Source organism: Molothrus ater, chromosome 11 (assembly GCF_012460135.2).
Source record: "Molothrus ater isolate BHLD 08-10-18 breed brown headed cowbird chromosome 11, BPBGC_Mater_1.1, whole genome shotgun sequence".
NCBI lineage: Eukaryota > Metazoa > Chordata > Aves > Passeriformes > Icteridae > Molothrus > Molothrus ater.
In genome coordinates, this window is record NC_050488.2 from 15516944 (window position 1) to 15535832 (window position 18889).

At 49.2% G+C, this 18889-nt stretch overlaps 1 protein-coding gene across 1 annotated transcript in view; it reads right to left on the reverse strand.

Moving 5' to 3' along the window:
- The window catches only part of LRIG1 (leucine rich repeats and immunoglobulin like domains 1), a 94013-nt gene extending 90396 nt beyond the window's left edge, over positions 1-3617 (reverse strand). Inside the window, exon 1 of the mRNA XM_036391207.2 lies at positions 3156-3617. Coding sequence (XP_036247100.2) covers positions 3156-3322 — 167 coding nt within the window. The 5' untranslated portion in view covers positions 3323-3617. The remainder of the gene's footprint in view (positions 1-3155) is intronic.
- Positions 3618-18889: the final 15272 nt, after the last annotated feature.

The window sequence follows — 18889 nt, forward strand, 5'->3', positions numbered from 1 at the left end:
TTGCTTTTCTTTTACTGTTGCTTATCACTAAATAGAAAAGGAAAAAACCCTCAGTCATACCGATGCCTAAAGGAAATACCTCTTCTGTCACTCCTCAAAAATCAAGATGCATGGAGAGACAGAAGCAGAGGATGCAGGGGATGTGCCACATCACCAACACTGCTGGAGCCCTGGCTTTTTGGGGGCATGAAGCATTCTGTACTTAAGCTTAGCCCTAAACTTGATGCCACATGTAAGACTCTACTGTAAAAACAAACTTCAGACTTAAACACCACAAGACACTAAAGCACCTCCAAAGGGAGGCACCGCAAAGGAGCTCCGTGCACCCTTCCCAGGACCAGGAACCCTTCCCAGCTGCAGCTGGGTGCTGCTGAGAGGACGGGATGGGTCATGGCAGTGTTGCAACGTGCCCTGTGCAGCAAGTCAAGAACACTTATATAACTGCTACACAGTGCTGAGCTGCCTGTTGCTTTTAAGGAAGAAAAAAAAAAATCAAAAACAACCCTGAAAAACATCCATGCTACACTACATTAAATGTGAGCCACTGCAGCCCCTCCGTGTACCAGCTATTCCTTCTGAAAGCTTGGGAGAAAAATGACAACTCCGAGCTCTGCTGCCAGCAGAGAAACAACAATAGTTTCAAAAAGTGCTTTTCCTCGGTACTGATAGTCCTGTTGACAAAATACGCGGCGTGATTAAGTCTGTTCCAGAAGCCTCCCCGGCTGCCGAGCCGTATTTCCAAGCCGACAAACAAAAGCTTTATCTCCAACACGCTGAAAACCGACTCCAAGCACTGCCCCGGCATTGTGGCACTCGTTAGGAATAAAGATAAACTGCTAAGCAGGGATTGTTCAATAGAGCCTTAATGAAGTTAAAGCACTGCCACCAGAGTCACTGGAAGCTGGGGTTTATCTCGTCTCCTATTAGCGATCGAACATGCCCCAGCTTATCACGGCGGGGAGCGAACAGCTCCGGCGGGACCCAGCCTGCCCAGCAGGGACGGAGATGGGGATGCGCAGCTCCAATATCGCCTGGCTCTCCCAAATTTATGGCAGGAGAACCCGCACCCCCTGGGCTGCACTCCTGCATCAGCCATGCAGCACTGCGGACCGTCACATTTGCCTTCTTTTTCTTTAAAAAAAAAAATCCAAAAAGAAACAGAGATACTCGCACAGAGGTAACTTTTCGCTAGCACATGGTGCTTTTATAGAGAGAATTAAACCAGTAAAGTGAGTTATCAACCCTCTGCACAAAAAATGAACATTTACGATCCCACTAAACCTGAAAAACATGCTTCATCCTTGTGCTTCTAAACTGAAATGGGTAATTGTAAGTAATTTTTAATAATTAGAAACAATATTATTCTAAAAACAAAAGTACTTGCAATAGCTTCAACGTTGTCTTTTTACACGAACTATGGAGAGGAAAAAAGCCTTAATGTTGCATTTTCAAATACAACAGCCGTCATTTAACCAACTCTTGGTTAGTTTCACTATTAATCGTGCAAATCGTATTCTACGTGTCTAAAAGATCAACAGCCCACGAGTCCAGAGCAGAAGATTTATACGTGCTCTTACTTCACCAATAAAATTTGAACTGAACAAAAGACACTCCAAAACCTGTTCCATTTGAAAAAGACACTCCTGGGTATTAGCACTCCGGAATAAAACACCTCACAATAAATTTGTTCTGTCTGGGTTATTAACGCCCTTCCTTGCCCAAACAAAGATACACTGTCCTATTTTAAGAGGTGCATGGGAATCCTGGAATTATTAAAAGCTTGCTCTGAAAGGTGAGGAAAGATCCTTCAGAGCAACAGGTGAATGGGATGAGTCAGGGCTTTAAAGCAGAGGTCACACGTTCCTCTCAATACGAGACACGGTAATTTAATGTAAAACAATGCGTTTCTAAATGCAGCTAAAAGTGAGTACCACCAGGAGAACCCGACAAACCTCTAATAATTCTTTTCAATAAGGAGCTGGATGATCTCCAGCAACACTTCAGTGACCGTCCTCTTTCCTGGCCGGGCTTAGGAGTATCTATTACAACCAGGGGTTTCAGAGATTCGGTAATTTATGAATCTGTTCAAACAGCAGAAAGGCCCCGCAACAGAAGCGCTGTTTCCCTGTCCTTTTCTGGATACTGATTTCCCGAAGTTAACTAACAGTTCAGGGCACTTTTTAACAAGTTTGTGAGCGCACACAGATACTCTCAGTCCTCCTGGACTGTTAAACCACTTGAGCTGTCAATGCTGAGCACGCTTTTCCCCCGAATCTCCTGAGCATCAAGTGTCCGATGTTTTATTTCGGTTTCCACGAGCAGCGGTCACACCAACGAGCTGCGCTTCCCGGGAAATGGCAGAGACACCGTCCTGCACTTGGACACGAACCTGAGCACTTTACAACACCTTTCCGGGGATAAAAAAACATCTCAGGGTGCCGCAGCAAGCACCAGGTGCGGGGCTCTGAGCTCACTGCCGCCCAGGACACACGATACAGCGCAGCTGAATGACTTCGCTACACAGCGAGCACAGAGGGAGCGCAGCCAGCCACGGCTGGAAAACACCTGGGTTTTACCGAAACTCCCCAGAAGCCCTCGACCGCCTTTCTTTCCCCGAATTTCCCAGCCTAAAAAGTTGGCAGCGTTAAAAGCCAGCATTAAGAGAGCGGGCGCGGGCGCGGCGCTGGGGTCCGGATTGGGGCGCGCCCCGCTCCGCAGCCCCGGGACGGCGCGGACGGGCGGACGGACGGACAGATGGACGATGCCCTAATAAGGATTCGGAAGCCCAAGCTAGCCGTTATCTCCAGCAGATCCCATCGCTAAGAGACCAAACCCGCTCCCGGCTCCCTTTCCTCCGGGACACCGGAGGCCAACCCCGAAAAGACCGAGGTACGGGCAGCCGCAGCTTTCCACCCGGGACCAGCACCGCACCGCCGCCTCCATCTCCCCCATCCCCGGGCCCGTGGGTGCCACAGGGGACACCGGACCACGGGACAAATTCCGCACCGCGCAGCCCAGTTGTTTAAGTGAAGCTTAACCCGGGGTTTCGCGGGGATTTCTGTTTAAAGTTCTCCTGCCTTGACAACAAGCCAGAGAGCGCCGGTTTGGCTGCCCGAACCCCTCGCCCCGTTCCCGCGGGTGCCCCCGGTACTCACACGTGCCGCGGCCAGCGGGGCAGGTCCCGGGGCAGGGCGGGCAGTGCCAGCCCGCCGCAGCTCAGCGTGTCCCCGCCGCAGGCGCAGCCCGCGGGGCAGCCGGCGGCGGCCGAGCGCAGCAGCCCCAGCAGCAGCAGCGCCGCCGCCGCCCGTGACGGCAGCGCCATTTTGTATCCGGCACCGGGCAACGTCCGCGGCGAGAGGAGGCGGCGGGAGCGCTCAGCGCCGCTCCGCCGCCCGCAGCATCGCCTCGGCCGCCGGCCCCGCGGGGCGCTACGGCGCCGGCATCCACCGGGCACTGCCGGGCGGGTCAAATCCGCGTCCCCGCCGCGGGAAGCGCCGCCTGCTGCTGTTGCTGCTCCTCCTCCTGCCGCTCCGCGCCGCACGGCTCGGGCTCGGCGGGCGCCGGCCGGTCCCGGTGCGCTCCCGCGGGGTCGCAGCCGCCGCCGCTGCCGCCCGGCCCGAGCGCCGCTCGCCGCGGACCCACGTTGGCGACACCGCAACATGTAGCCGCGCCGCCCCCCGCGCGCCCGCCCATTGGCTGCCGGGCGGCCCCCGCCGCGCCGCCATTGGCCAGGAGTCCCCCCCTCCGCGGCGCCGCGCCGTCCCATTGGTACTCGCGGCCTGTCAATCACGCGCGGCGGGGCCCGCCCCCCTTTCCCACTCCAGGTGTGAACGCGGGCGGCCGCCCCCCCCCAGCGCTGCCGCTCTTAAAGGGGCCGCGCCCCGCGCTCCCGAACCCTCCCTGCCGTAAATCCCGACAATTCCGGGAACACCCGGGCCTGGGGGCATCCCTGCACCCCGGACTGTCCTTCTCGGCACGCCACGAAGCGGCCGTGGGGCTGCACTCCTCAGGGACACGCGTGGCAGGAGCGGGTCAGTCCTTGACGCGTGCTCCAGAGCGCTCCTGAGCGCGGCTGCGGGTCCCAAATGTGCCCGTAGGGGGGGAGCCCAGCACGGGGCCGATGGCGAGGGCACCGAGCCTGACCCACCGGGGCTGCCCCCGGAGCATCGCGGGCACGGCTCATTTCGGAGCATCCCTGCGCCCCCAGGACCGCAGCGAGAGGCGCTCCCGAGCTCGCTGGGGAGCATCCAAGTGCCCGGGTCAGGTTTGGATGTGGCCCAGCACAGCATTCAGGGAAGGAAGCTCTCGGAGTGCTCAGCGCACCCGCGGCCGGCGGGATTGTGATTTAACCCCTTACAGCAGGAGTTACGTGGGGAGAATGGGATATTTTAGATATCACAGGGGAATCCTCCTTCTACTACCTTTAATTAAATTTGCAACTTTCTAGTGCAGATCCCTCCTGCGTGCAGGGACAGAGCCGTATTTCCTTCCTGTGACAGAACGGGGCATTGCACTGCAGGATGCTCCAACCCTGCTGCTCATCTCTTCCCCAAAAAAAACCAGGGCAATGGCATTTCAGGCTGTTCAGAGTGGGAACTAAGCTGTACAAACTCACAAAACTCATCAAAGCTGGATTGCTGTCACCTAGAGAGTAGGTTCAGCTGAGCAAAGTAAACAGGTATGATGGTGAATTTGCTGCTATCCCAACCAAAGAAACTCCATTTAGCCCACAGGTTGTGAAAAAGTCCCGTGTCAAAGCCTCAGTGTCTTTTCCCCATGCAGGACGTGGAGTTTTGGCAGCTCCATGAGTATGATGAGGAGGATGAAGGCACAGCTGTTCTCCATACCCATGAGTAAGAACCAGCAGCAAGAAAAGGCAGCACACTGGAGCCTTATCAACAACTGACAGGAGAGGAAGGCAGGTGACAAGCCAGCCTTTAGAGTGATGAGCAATTTAGCTTTTGAATGCCTGGCCTTCAGCATTCCTGCCTGTAGTCCCAAAACTGAGCAAAAAATCTTGCAAGGTCTTTCTCGACAATCAGCATCAGTGCTCACAGTGATGAAATGCTGCCTTGATGGTGTGAGGGAAAGTGTGAGAGGAAACACATTTTTGGGAAGCTGTCACTCTGGGTGAGGACATTCTCACCCCCTGCCTGTTCTCCTTTTCTTCTAGATTTCTTACATATTGGTCAATGGAACCATGAATTGTATTTGACACAATGCACAGGGATTTTTTAGCTTCTCAGCCAGGTGCCTGACACAGACAGCAGTCAAGTCTTCTGCTGGACCCAAAAGCACTTTTATGGAGAGGATTTCTCCTGCTCAGTAGGGATGGTATCATAGAAATAAAGAGACCTTTTGCTTCTTTTAAAGTGTTCTCAGATTTGACAACCAGGCTTTTTAATTAACTTCAGCAATTCATGTCAATATTTTTCAATATTAGGGCAAGAGGGTAAGTATGGGGTTTCCCATGGGGAGAGAGAGAGATCCAAAATCTTTAGATAACCTTAACAAAACAGAAAGCTAGAAGCAAATCTGCTGGAACCTGGGTCCAATCACCTCAGATGTGCACAAGATATCCTTGCACAGAGAAAAGGGCAGCTGGGAGGAAAGGAGGCTCTTCCCAGTTGTGCTCTCCCTCATGCCCAAGTCAATGCCTGTGCTGGAGCCTGTGTGCAGCATGGAGGATGTTTCTTCCTCAAACCTCATTAAATCTAATTAAATAGGTTATAAAGGTATTTATGAAAACAAATTTTAAAATGGCAAAGGCATGCCAACACGGAAGATACTTCTAATTCTGCCGGTGTCTTTTTGTGGATTTGGAGTTGGTTCAGAAGTGCACACTTGGAAGGTAATTGCTGACAGCATGCAGAATCCATCAAGCTATAATTAACACTCTACTATTATTCTAATTGCCTCACTCAAGCTCCTGTGTTTTTTAATTGTAGAGCAATTTGCCAATAGAGAATTTAATTGCAATACATATTTTATACATTTTGGGACAAAGTACCATTATTTCCACTTCAGCAAAAATGTTCCTCAGTTTTTAATAGCTTGCTTTATTCCTTTCTGGAATTTTTCAGAGGTTTCTGTCCCCCCTATACAGGAATTTGATTGCAACCTCTTGTGAAATTAGCAATGATATAATATCCAGGAGTGCCTGGAGGCTTCAGTTTGGTTCATGACTCTATTAAGCTAGGAACTGTACATACATGTATCAGACACAGCCCTGAGGAGCTTGAAATCTAAACAGAGAAGACAAACTGAGGTGAGAACAGAAGCATTATCCTGCTTTACAGCTGGGGAAGCAGCCCCAGATGATTCACCTGGGGTGACCCCACACTCCTGGGGCACTGCCAGGAACTCACACGAGCCCCAGGCTCAGGGCACCCTTCATCTTCAACATGAGCTGAGTTTCTGTCTCCTGGTTCCTGCAGAAGTATCTCTCTCTCTCTGGTTTGATTTGCAAGCTAGACCTGCCAATTAACTTCTAACCACCCAGGATCTACAGCTGCTTTTCACAGATGTCTTGGCTTTCAGAGCATTGAGGAGGAGCCCTGGGGATTGCAGTAGGTGTCACACTGCATGGGCAGCAATGGCAATGCTGTCAGGCTTTGGGAAGGATCCATTTGACTTCTCCTGGGGCAGGCTGAAGGTTGGGGACAGCAAAATAAAAACAGGTGGACCTTTGCTCTTTTTGACCATCCTTGCATCTGACATCTTTCATTCACTCCTCCATTTACTTCTATTTGCAGGGCTACAAATCCATCTGTAACAACATTTGTCTTCTTCTAATAACTTTCATATGGCTTTACACCCAACACCAGTGGTGTTGAGGTTTGCAAAATGACTGCTGCCATGGCTTCAGTCCCTTGTATTGTCAACGTGGGTGCACTGAGGTTCCAGTCAATATTATCATCGTGATGTCGAATGCTTTAAAAGTTTTCAGCAGGTATAACAGAGTCACAGTGATTATTCAGCACAGCAACAGTCACATTAACACACCTCTAGCAGTGGCCTTTGGTATTAGCTGCTCATGATTTGGCTCCTGCCATCCCAGTTGCAAGAGATGGTTTCTCTGGTGTGACCAGATCAACCACAGCATCAGCATTCCAGAGGTTTATTAGCTGTTCTGGTTACACCAGACCTGCAAGGACAATTCTATGGCTTGTTGCCACCCAAAGCTGGTGTCTGGTCTCTCTTGGATGCCAACCCCCGTCCTCAGAGCTTGTTTTGTTGGTACAACCTGCAAGCTGCATGACGTGATGCACAAGTGCCTGGGAGCAATGACTGGTGATAACATCACTCCTCACTGCTGAAATGGGGGAAGCCAATTCAGCTGAGCAGGAGGCAGAATATGACAGTGAGAATTAAAGGAAGAGATGATCAAGTGAAGCTTCAGCACAGGGTCACTAACAGTGCTGACATGAAAGTTTACCTTGGCCTCAAACTCTGAAATTTACCTTGCCATGGCACAGAAACCTTTTCTTCTCTGGAAATTAGAGGCTGGTGCTTGAACTCTGGTCCTCCAGGAACACAAAGTCTTTGATCAACAGCAGATCATGCTTGCTTAATGTGAAAGTTCACTCGAGTAGCTGCTGTCATTTCATTTTTTCACAGGCAATGAGTTAAATTGCTTTCTCAGCCCAGGACTGACACAGGCAGTTAGTAAAAAATGGTGCAAATAAGTAGATCCAATTAACCACATCCAAATTCTGTCACAACTTTGCCACCTCTGATTCCTTTTTATCTCATACTGAAGGACTTTTCATAAAAACTGTGGTATAAGTGTGTGTGTATTTATCTCATCTTTCTAAAAGCAAAATAGCATGAGAGCGGTTTCTTGTCAAGACAAAAGGGAGAGAGAAAGAGACAGCACTAGAATATTGCCTGCCATTTGGATGGGCAAAATACATGATAAAAGTGAGGGTTTGAATGTAAACCTGTAGTACTCAAACCTGGAAATTACACTTAAAAGCTTTTCTTTTTTTTTTTTTTTTGGTAGACAAGGCAATGGACTGAGTCCAAGTGCAGGAAGAAAGCTGGTAGACCTGAAGTCTGAGCACTGTCTGCTTGGATCACACATTTCAGCACAACATTACACTAATCCTGCTTGAACTCCAAAACCCAGAGGTTTCCCCAAGCCCAGGGAAAGGTTTGGCCCCATGTGTGAGCTGGCAGGGTTTGGGCTTTGCTCTTCAGATCTGGGCTTGGACTCAGATCCGTGCCAAGCCTCCAACAGCAAGAGCAGAGCTGTTCTCAGCAGTGTTTATGCCATGAGGAGCTCTATTAGCTGGCATAATAACCATAATTACATGGTGCAACTTCTGCTCCTTGCTCTCACCTCTAGGCTGAGAGAGAGGCATGAAGTTCCTGCAGCCACAGAGGAATGTGTTGGATGAAAAGATACAAGTGGAGCAAGGAAGACTGGAATCCTGCTGCAGATAAAATTGGAGTCACCTGCCCCTGCTTAAAGAAAAATAGAAAAGAAAATTAGAAATTTTGTTGGAGGAGTTTAATACCTTTCAGATAGGGATGCTTTAATCAGGACTAATTATTCATACTGGATAAGTCTCTAGAAAGGGCTGGGGAGCCATGTGCAGCTGAAAAACAGTAGATGCTTTATTTTACTGTGAGCTCTTGCCTCTGTGTAAGGGGAAAAATGAGCTTGAACGAACAATCTTGAGAGTAGTGGGCTCCAAAGGGTTTCCAGAGTAAAGTTTGTATTTCCTTGCTGATGGCTGTTGACTTGACTTCCATGGCAAAAAAGAGGAAACTCACCATGCCCCAAAACAACCCTGACCTCTCTGTGGGCTCAGATAAGGAAAAGCCCACATGGAGTAAATGCAGGGTGCCTGCTGGAAAAAAAAAAAAAAAAAACACTACCAAGCTGAGTAGTTATGTTAATAATTAATAAACATTTAAATCTAGAATTAATAAACATATTTATTTAATAGCTCACTGTCCAGTCTTCCTTGTGCAGCTGAAGGGCACCATCAGCAGGGGTGGTCTCTGCCTGGCAGGGTTTCCAAGGCAAGCTCAGCTGAGGGTTGCACAAGTTGGGGCTGTTCTCAGAGGTCCAGATCCCATATAACAATCAAAGGAAGATGATTGCAGAATGTCCACAGCAGCCAGGCTCTGGAAGCATCTGGCAAGCAAGCACTGCCTTTACAGGTCAGAGCTAGTTTTTCCCAACTTGTGTCCTTGATCTTTATCCATACTGAAAGTGGGGCAAGATACCTTGTGACAACTTTTATTGGGACTCAATTACTGCCTCTGTGATTACTCTGGGCTGTTACTACCAAACTGTCTTTTGTTGCTTCATCTGGCTGGAAGATATTAAGATTTGTCCACTGCTTCATCATACTTTGATCCCTTGTTTAGGAAAGAAATCTGTTTCCTTGCTTGAGTGCCTCATTCTTGGCTAGGGATTGAACTGCAGGCTGATATTTCTGTTTGGCCCTTGAAGCCAGCTATTAACCACACTTCTCATCCTGCTGGTACCACCCAGGAGTGCATCAATACTGCAATACAAATGGCACAGCATCATTATGGGAAGAACAAAATATGTGGCAGGGCCCTGCTGTGGCTTAGAGGCTCCGAGAAGAATCTCTCAAAATATCTTAGACATCTGCCATGTGTAAAATCTCATGATTGTTCTTCAAATTCTTCTGTGGATACATCAGCCTCTCCTCCACTCCTCTCTTGGTGTCCCTGTGCCAGCACATGTGTTCTTACCAGCAGCCTGTGACACAAGGCTTGTTTTCCTCCACAGTTATTCTATTTGTTCAGTACCTGAGGGATGATCCTCTGATTTGAGGCACCCTAAATCACTCCCATAGTGCAACAGTTGGGATGCCATGAAGGATTATGACTTCATGTGGGAATAAGGAAGAGCAGATGAATGCTTAGTAGACACAGATCCCAGCTTATGCCAGCACCATAACTAATTAGAAACAGGGGAAGCAATGGATGGAAAATGTCTCAAACTTCTCTCAGAGCCTGCCGTGGCACATGAATGAGTCTCTGGCAATACCACACCATCATGCAGTAGCTGGACAGCTTTGTCCACAGCTCAGTGATGGATGTTTGGGATTTGTGCATCAGCTCAGTGTGTGACACCCATTTCTCAGCACACGCCTGCATCTCCCACAAGATGTGAGTGACCACGGGGAGCTCCAGGGATGCAGAACAACTGTTTCCATTGTATCCCATGAGGATTGCATTCCTTTGGCCTTAAGGATGCTGCTCCCAGCAGCTCTGCAGAAAGGCACACTGTGATGAAGAGCTCCCACAGAAATAATGAGACTGAATCCCCTACCAGCCTGTGATCTGAGGAAGCACTGTGTGAAGAGGCACAAGCTGCCACCCAAATTTAAAGAAGAAAATACCCTCAAAACTGAAACACTCCAGCAGGATGTGATTTGTCTCTGGGTTAGAAGAAACTACATAGAACTATTAGTCTCACCTCTGCTGCTCCAGAGAGGAGCTGAATTCAGCTAGGATTTCTTTTGTTCTTTAGCTTTATGCTTTTCTGCAGGAGACCTCCATTACTCCCTTCCATCCCACTTGGCCAAAGCCTCTCTGTTCTGGTTACCCTGGACAATATTTTCTTTTGGATGATTGAAAATCAGACCCCTTGAAGGCCAGGGCAGACCAACCAACCCCCTCTGCTCCTCACAGAGCTACAGCAGCATCATCTGCTCCTGGGGCACTGAGAGGGAGATCTCCCTGAACACAGCTTAGGGGACAAGCAATGTCCAACAGAACCCCCAGGCAAGAAGGTATAAGAAAAAAACCAAAAAACACCATTCTTACCTTCCACTTACCCCCTTGTGATGAGGTTTTTGCAGTCGCTGACTCCAGCTAGTAACAAAGCAGTAAATAGCCACATACCTGTGTACAGGCTTGGTGAGAGGAAAAAGGGGAAGCTGAACTCCATCCCTTCTCCATCACCACCATCTGATACTGCACAAGCCCTTAGCTACACAAACCATCCCTCTGAACCAGGGCTGGCTGCAGCAGAGGTGATTTGTGCTGTCTCCAATATTTATGGGGTGCAGGGTGTGTTTGCTTGGGTCCCTGGACGAGCTACACCTGTGGGGAGAAAAAACAGCTGTGGGCTATAACCTCCCAGGCACCACCTGCACTGCCCCAAGCCTTTATCCTTCCAGGGAGCCCTGAGGCTGAAGTGGCAGGTGGTGCCTTTTTTTTCTTCTATTTTCTGGCTATTTTGCCAGAAATACCAGAGCTATGCTTCAGGTGGCTTCTTGTTTTTAGCCCTTGGACTTGTCATTTTTTGGGGAGAATGGAATGCATCTGGGGCGTGCTGGATATTTTTGAGTGCATGGTGAATGAAGCCTTGTGATACTTGGAATATCTGTCATGGTCCCAAGCTACAACACGAGGGCTAAGTGAAAGAGATTTCCTTCTCTTGTTAAATGCTATTTTATCAAGTGCTATCTTGTTTTTGGCTGTTTACCTCCAGTTTGACTAATTATTGCTGAATGGCATTGTCTGAAGTGGTGTCTCTGTGTGAGGTGTTTCCTTGGGACTTCAGCTGCCTTCTGTGCAGGGCCCACACTTGGATGTGGTTAGGAGGGATTGCTGGTTCTAGAGTGGGAGCATTTTCAGATTGGTTCCATCAGGACTGATGGTTTTCTTTGGCTGAGGGCCTTGAGGCTTGGGCAGTAGTTGTCCCAGATGTCTTCCTCTGGCAGAGAGCAGGGCAGGCAGGAGCTGTGTGTGTCTGTGTGTGTGTACCACAGTGATTGTAGGCAGCGCTGAGCATCACCTGGCTCGTGTCTGAGGTACCCATGTTGTGTAGGCTGGCACAGCTTCCTTACACGTGGCAGCCTCCAGGTGACTGAATCCTCCCACAGACCATCCACAATTTGTTCAGGCTGGCTCTCTGCACTAACGCAAGGCATTGGAAAGAGCCATTAATCACAGCGAGGGTCGGCGCTGCTGAGCGCACCTGGAGGCTGCAGCCCCAGGTCTGAGCAATCTGCAGGGCTCTGACACTGCCTGGGAGCTTTTCCCATTACATCACTGCTGGGGCCAGCACAAAGGCTATCTGGGTTGCTCAAGGAAGTGTGTTGTGGAAAACAATTCTACTTTGATGACTGATCCAGGCATTTATTTAGGTAAAGCTGAAGCAGTTGTATTGGCTCATTTGATCTGTGCTGTTAATGGGAGACAACTCAGTGCATGCTTTTGTTGTGCTTGCTCTTGCTTGCAGAAGTTGTTGAGATTTTTTTTTATGAACAGAACTGTCTATCCCTTCACATGGCAATCATGCCAGTGTCACAACCTGAATTATCACTCAAATTTTCCACATGGGATTTTTTCCAAAATCTGGCTCAGAAGAATTTGCCCAGGTTTAAGGAAGTCACTGAACATGACACTGAAAACCTAGAAAAGCATCTGATTGTTACAAGAAAATAAAAGACAGGATGCAGCATGTGTAGGCATGGGGTGAAAATAAAACAGTATCTTGATTTCTAGAAGCATGCTTTGCTTTTACAGCAGGAATGTGTCAGTAGCCCCTTGTGTCCTTTTGCAGCATGGTTCCTTGAGAGAGAAGGAAATCTGTTCCATGAATCACACTGATCTCTGGGGCTGTGGCTGGAGCACCTTGCAAAATACTTACTTTTTTTTTAACATTCATTCTCTGTTAACATTTCTCACATGTTAGTGGCTGTTATTAAAGGTTTGATAAATGGCTTGAATGAAAGACTTGCAGAAATGGCCAAGTGACCCCTTTGAAATTTTGTTTGTTCTCTATCTAGATATTAGTTAAGTAAAATAAACTGACCTTCCAAAAAAAGAAAAACCAAAAAAAACAAGTGGGTCTTTTAACAATGTAATATATGAGAATAAAAGGTGAAACTTGATGGGAGAAGCTGACAACTGGATGTTTTGCTTTTCTCAGGTTTATATCATATGGTAAAACATGGTGTTACTGCAGGATTTTTCTGTGTCATAGGAGTTTTGTCCTGTTTTAAATCTCTTCTAAGGGTTGATGTTTCTCCCCCTCAAAGCTGTGGGAGAGGAAGGGGTTTTCAGCTCCTTATTTTAGAGAAATTCTCAAAATTCTCCTCATTTTGGAGAAAGACCACTGTAAATGACAAGGCATAACTGGTTGAAATTGCAAGAGAACACAATGAGGACAAATCTCCTCCACCCTTCATTAAGGTAAATCACAGGAAATAAATCTTTCCTCTCAGCCTGGTCTTTGAAAGTCTCAGCAGGATTTGTCCATCACTGTTTCTTGCAGAAAAAGCTAGTTCTGGTCCAGCTCTGCACTCACAGGTCCACCAGCACTGCCAGGGCAGCTCCAATGGGAAGGGGCTCTGTTCCTTCTCTTTCTGCAACAGCTCAAGCAAGCAGTGGGCACTGAAGGCTTTCAGAGTTTCCAAAAGCCAGGAGGGCAGCCCAGGGCACAGCTCCAGCCAGCACTCCCTTGAATGCCTCTCCTAAAACCCTGCCCACCCTAGTGGGGAGGATCATAAACGGGGGCTCAGGACAGCTGGAAGTCATGACTTTGGGATAATATGGGGTGTGCAGAGTTGCACTGTGGTGGTCTTGATCCAGACTGAGTGTCAGCTCCTAAGGGTGCTGACAGAGCCCATGCTGAGAGTCCCCTCCACAGTGTCCCTCATCAGAGCAGCCCTTCTCATCCTCTGCTAGATCATTTGTCTGCTCTATGGGCTCCAGGAACGGCGCATCACCATCTCTTCCCAGTTCTTGCAATTAATTTCCATAAACGTTATGGGGTGTGTCTATTTAATTTATTTACTTATTTATTTATTCAGAAGGGGTTTTTACATAGCTTCAACGTGACCTCAGAAGCCTGCTGCAGCGTGAGGCTGGAGGAGGGCAGAGCTGTGTGCGTGCCTGGTATCGCCTGCATGCACCAGACCCTGCAGCTACTCATTCCTTCTGGTGCAGGCAGCTGAGAGCGTGACAATAGCACTTGGATTTCATCCCATTTCCTCCCCCTTAAACCTGAGCGTTGTCTTCCAGGTGTTACAGACGTTTTTGAAGTCAAAACACTTGCCAGCTCCAATTAAACTTGTGGTTTGCAGACAAATTGGGAGCCGGCCGGAGAGGAAGCTGGCGGGAGAGCAGCTTTGTGCAGGGTTCCAGGACAGCTGAGCTTCCAAAAATTCTGTAGAAATACTCATCAGGGCAGAGATGAGACCATAGTGATCTGCCTCTGGTAAGAGAGGTATAAATACACAGCTGCATAGTCTGCAGTGAGGGACCTGCTGTGCTTGGGTAGGGAGAGCTCCTGTTAGAGGTTAAAAATTGGAGAATTCAGATTTCATTTGTCCACCTCGTGGTCCCAAAGCCCAGGCTCAGTGCCACCTCTCTGGCTGTCCTGCTAGGACACCAGGGGCTGGGAACAGATTCTGCATGGGCATGGTCTGCTGATGGTTTTTTACAATGAGAGTGGTGAAACACTGGCACAGGTTGACAGAGAGGTGGAGGATACACCATCCTTGGAAACGTCCAAGGTCAGGTTGGGCAGGACTCTGAGCAGCCAGATCTGGTTGAAGATGTCCTTGCTTGTTGCAGGGGGGTTGGACTACATGGACTTTAAAGTTCCCTTCTAACCCAAACTATTTTGTGATTTTTTTTTTTTTTTGGGGGGGGGGGTGGGGAAGGGGTGGTAACCTCTACATTTTCCTTCTTCCTTTTCTATTTTGGCTGCTACAACCTCCAATTCTCCCTTATTCAGTCCCAGATTCCCCACTTATTCCCTGCAAGACCTGATCAGAAAAGGGTTGATTTACTCTCACCTCTTTGCAAATGATTTCTGGACACTTGAGGTCCCCTTTTATGCAGTGCTAACCAAGTTAAGAGGTAGCTTGGGTCCATTTGTAATGCATTTCTTTAAAATGGAGCAGGAAATAATTTTCCCAAACTGGGAATATTTCAGACAGCCTTTGAACAGGGTTTTTCAGATTGCATAGTGACCATGTTCAAACACTTGGGTTTTGTTTGGGGACAAGGGAGAAGTTATTCTGATCCTTTTCCTACTTGCAATGTAGGGAACACATTTTAAACAGCAACATAAAAAAGACCTTCAATTTTGGCACTCACTTGAAATGAGACACTTCACCTGGATTTAAGAAATGGATCAAAATGGCCTCAAAATTAAACATTTCCTGCAAAAATGTTCATTGTGAAAATAGATTTTTTTTTCCGTGGGAAAATATTATACAGTGAGGAAACTGCTCATTAGTTCTAGCATTTGATACTATTGGAGAAGCCTTTAGAGTTGTTAAAAAAAAATTGCTTTTTTTTTTTTTTTTCGTTCACTCTGCCAGCCAAAGCGGAATCTGAGACTGAAGTCAGACACAAAACCAGGAGGAAGCAGTTTGTCAGACCAGGGCTGAGTTTTGCATCTCACTGTCCTGGCTTTAGTGATCTTTCCAGCCTGGCTGGCAGCACTGCAGGAGCACCCCCAGCAAACGTGTCCCTGGTGTTGTTGCAATGCTTCTGCCCAGGATGCTGGTGCAGCTCTGGGGGATTTCCAGCCCTCCTGCTGCAGCTCCTGCTGTTCTCTGCCTGCAGGCACCACAATCCAGCTCCCCAGGTCTGTGTGTGCCGTGCCTTGTGCCATTCCCTGTGGGATTTTGCTTGCTGCACCCCGTCTGCCAGGCACAACTTTCATTTACTGCCCCTGCTAGACCTGAAAAACTCCAAGCTGTGCCTCTGAGAGCCTCAGAGGGAGCTGGCCTAGGGCAGGAGAGAAATGCTTGATTGCTGTGGTGAACGTGAGGATAAAGAGGACTGGGGAATAGTGCCAAATGACCCCTTAAAAAACACTTCCTACTGCAAATGTAGGATTTTGTATGTTCCTTGTAGGAAGTGTTTCTGGTCCAGGCAGCACTGGGGCATTTCAGAGGTCAGACCTGGGAGGTGTGGGGATCTGGTGGCTGGAAACAAATCCACATCCCCACAGTTCTTCTCGCCAGCAAGACTTTTCCTTAGCCATTCCCAGTCCTGGTGACCATGTGGTGTCCCAGGGGGCCAGGCAGCACCTGAGTTTCCAAAATGAGTTTCTTTGAGTGTCCCCCAGTGCCTCATCCTGTGAGCAAGAGCTGTGCCCTGCTGTTTGCCCACAGCCCAGGAGGGCGTTCAGGTCTGGCTGGGTGAGACTGGTTCCTCCTGGAAGCATCTCTCCTCCTGCAGCCCTCTTCCTGACCAGGTTTCTGTTTTTCCTCTTGTCTCTTTCTCCATCCTCCACCTCCCCCTGCCTCCATCTGGTTTCTATCTGGACTAAACAGATGTTTTTCCACTTCTTAAATGTCCTGTACACTCACCTCGCTGATGTCTAACAGGGGCTGCTCATTCTTCTTTCCCCAGGTGTAAAACTTGAAAAACTGGAGGGGCTGGGGGAGAAGCAGCTTCTCTTAATGCCTTGGTGTGAATTTAGGGCTGGTGGAGGGATGAGAGAAACCTTTCTAATTATTCACCTTGCAGCCTAGAACCCTCTCACTCCTCCCAGGTCCCCTTTCCATTGCTAGTGTATACAGAGGATCAGACCCGTGATTTATGCCAGGGCAGTGTGTATAATATTCTCACTTTCATGTTATAAATGTTTAGCAAATCCACAAGGTATCAAAAGAACTTGTGGAGGAGATTTGCTACAGAGGGCTTGTGGATAAACCTTTTGGACTTGGCTGCAAAGCAGACATACACAGTTTATTGCTTCCCCCTGCTGCAGAGTGACAATAGGTTAAATGGAGGCTTTTCCTTAAAATAAAGGTTCTTGCTTGGCAATTCAATCAAGTGGTATCTGTCATGCTGAGGTCTCATGAAGGATTTATTCCCATTTTAAGTAATGTTTTGGAGGTGCAGGCTCCACATGGAATACATTAGGCAGCAGGAAGGTTTGCTGGCATGCTCGTGGGGCTGGGAAGGTGCTTGTGCTGTGGGCACAGGGGCTCATCTGTGGGATCTGCTTTCCCCTCAGCCATTTTTCTCCCTTTTTCCCCTTACATGGCTCTGAAGGTCTTTGAGGGAGGCTTTTCCCAGCCTTCCCAGGGAGGGAGCTGCAGCATCAGAGCCATTGCTGGGGGGCAGGCAGGAGAAGGTCCCCATATCCCTCTCCACTGAAAGAGAACCCAGCAGCTCTCCCAGGGACTGTGGGGCAGAAATCCCAGTGCTGATCCCAGCTCAGGTCCCTGAGGCAGTGTTGGCCCAGCAGTCCCCATGCCCTGCTGGCCTTGCTGGGGTGGCAGGGATGGTTTCTGAGCTGCTTTGAGCCCCAGAGGTGGTGGCAGCCACTGCTGGTGCCTCTTCCTGCTCAGCTCCCACAGGGGGGACTGAGGTGAACAACCATCTCTCTTTTTTTCTTTTTCTGGAAAAAACCAATTGCTTTCTGTGATGGGAACTGAAGGACCAAGTAAAATAATGTAATTTGGAAGCTACTCTCCTCTTGGCTTTTGTATTTATTTATATTTTTTTTTGTTGGCTGGACTCTTTCTCCAGTGAAAACAGCAACCAGAGCTAGGGTGAGCAATCAAGCGGCTGCCAGGTGTCACAGCTCTGTGCCACCTCAGGAGATGGATGCTGGCCCATGGCCACCCTGGCCTCTGGGTCAGGCTCTCCTGCTTTGCTGCAGCTTGTGGAAACTGTCCTCCCTGGAGACCATATCTGTGAGCAGTGGCATTTTCCACGCTGCCTGCCAAGGGGGGCTGTGCACCGGGGATTAGGGACTGAGTGTGAGCACAGCCTGCCCTCCTGGGGAGTTTGGCTTCTGTCAGGCACTGGCTGCTGGGACAGGAGCACCCCCAGCATTCTCTGCAGGTGCCCAGCTGCAGAGGGCTCTTTGCTGGGACACAAATGAGCTGGGAGAGGTCCCCATGGTGTGCTTGGGCACTGGTGAGGAGCAGCAGGGAGTGGGAATTGCTTCTGCTGTGAATTTGCCCTCATAGGTGCCCTCTATAAGATCCATGGTCAGAGGGTTGCACCCATTCCATGCAGGTGTGAGCACAGTGCTGCACTGTTAGAGGGGCACAGAGACAAAAAACAATGGATTGCTTGGAATATGAACACAACCAACTAAAAAACAGCAACCTGAACAACTTGATGACCCATTTTAATCCAGATTTACCTGTTATGCAGCTATAGGTTTGCAGCATTGTGCACCTTGACACTGCCTTACCATGCTATCTCACAAAGTCTGCAGGTTCCTGTGGGACTGTGGGCATGGGGCACACTCCCTGCCATTGCTGCCAGTCTCAGAAAGAGCAAACACAGCCCCCATGTGCCCCCACAGTGTGGGGGCAAAGGGAAAAGAGGGTTTCAGTTGCTTTTATGGAAGTTCATTGTAATGGCAGAGACTCACTCAGCACTGCAGCCACGTGAGGTCCCTTTGGAGAGGGGACCCTGCTCTGGTGAAGCTGGTGACCCTCTGCTGTGTGCCACCAGCACCACTGATGGCAGCAGACAGGTTTAGCTCTTCACAGAATGAATTTCCCTAAACTTCTTCCTGACCCTGAAGTTTTCAGCCAGAGTTTTGGTATTTCATGTTCCCCACCCCAGTGAAAGCTGAGACTCAGGGTGGAGCAGAGGGGCTGCTGCAGGCTCGGTGCTGATGGGATGTGGAAGGGCCATATGGCCCTGAAACATCACTGTCAGTGAGACAGCACTGAGCAGCCCCCCTCAGACGGGCAGGGAGAGGCAATTAATCATCCTCACCTCCTAATAAGCATGTGAGCTCCAGTACCAGCCAGGGCTCTCGTTGGAGGGGCCAAACTTCAAAGCCTGTGGTGCCCTGCAGATGCACAGGGCAGTGCTGAGCTGGGGCTGTGTCCCACTGGGGTACAGTGAGGGCATCTGAGAGCACTGAAAATCAGTGACAAATGTG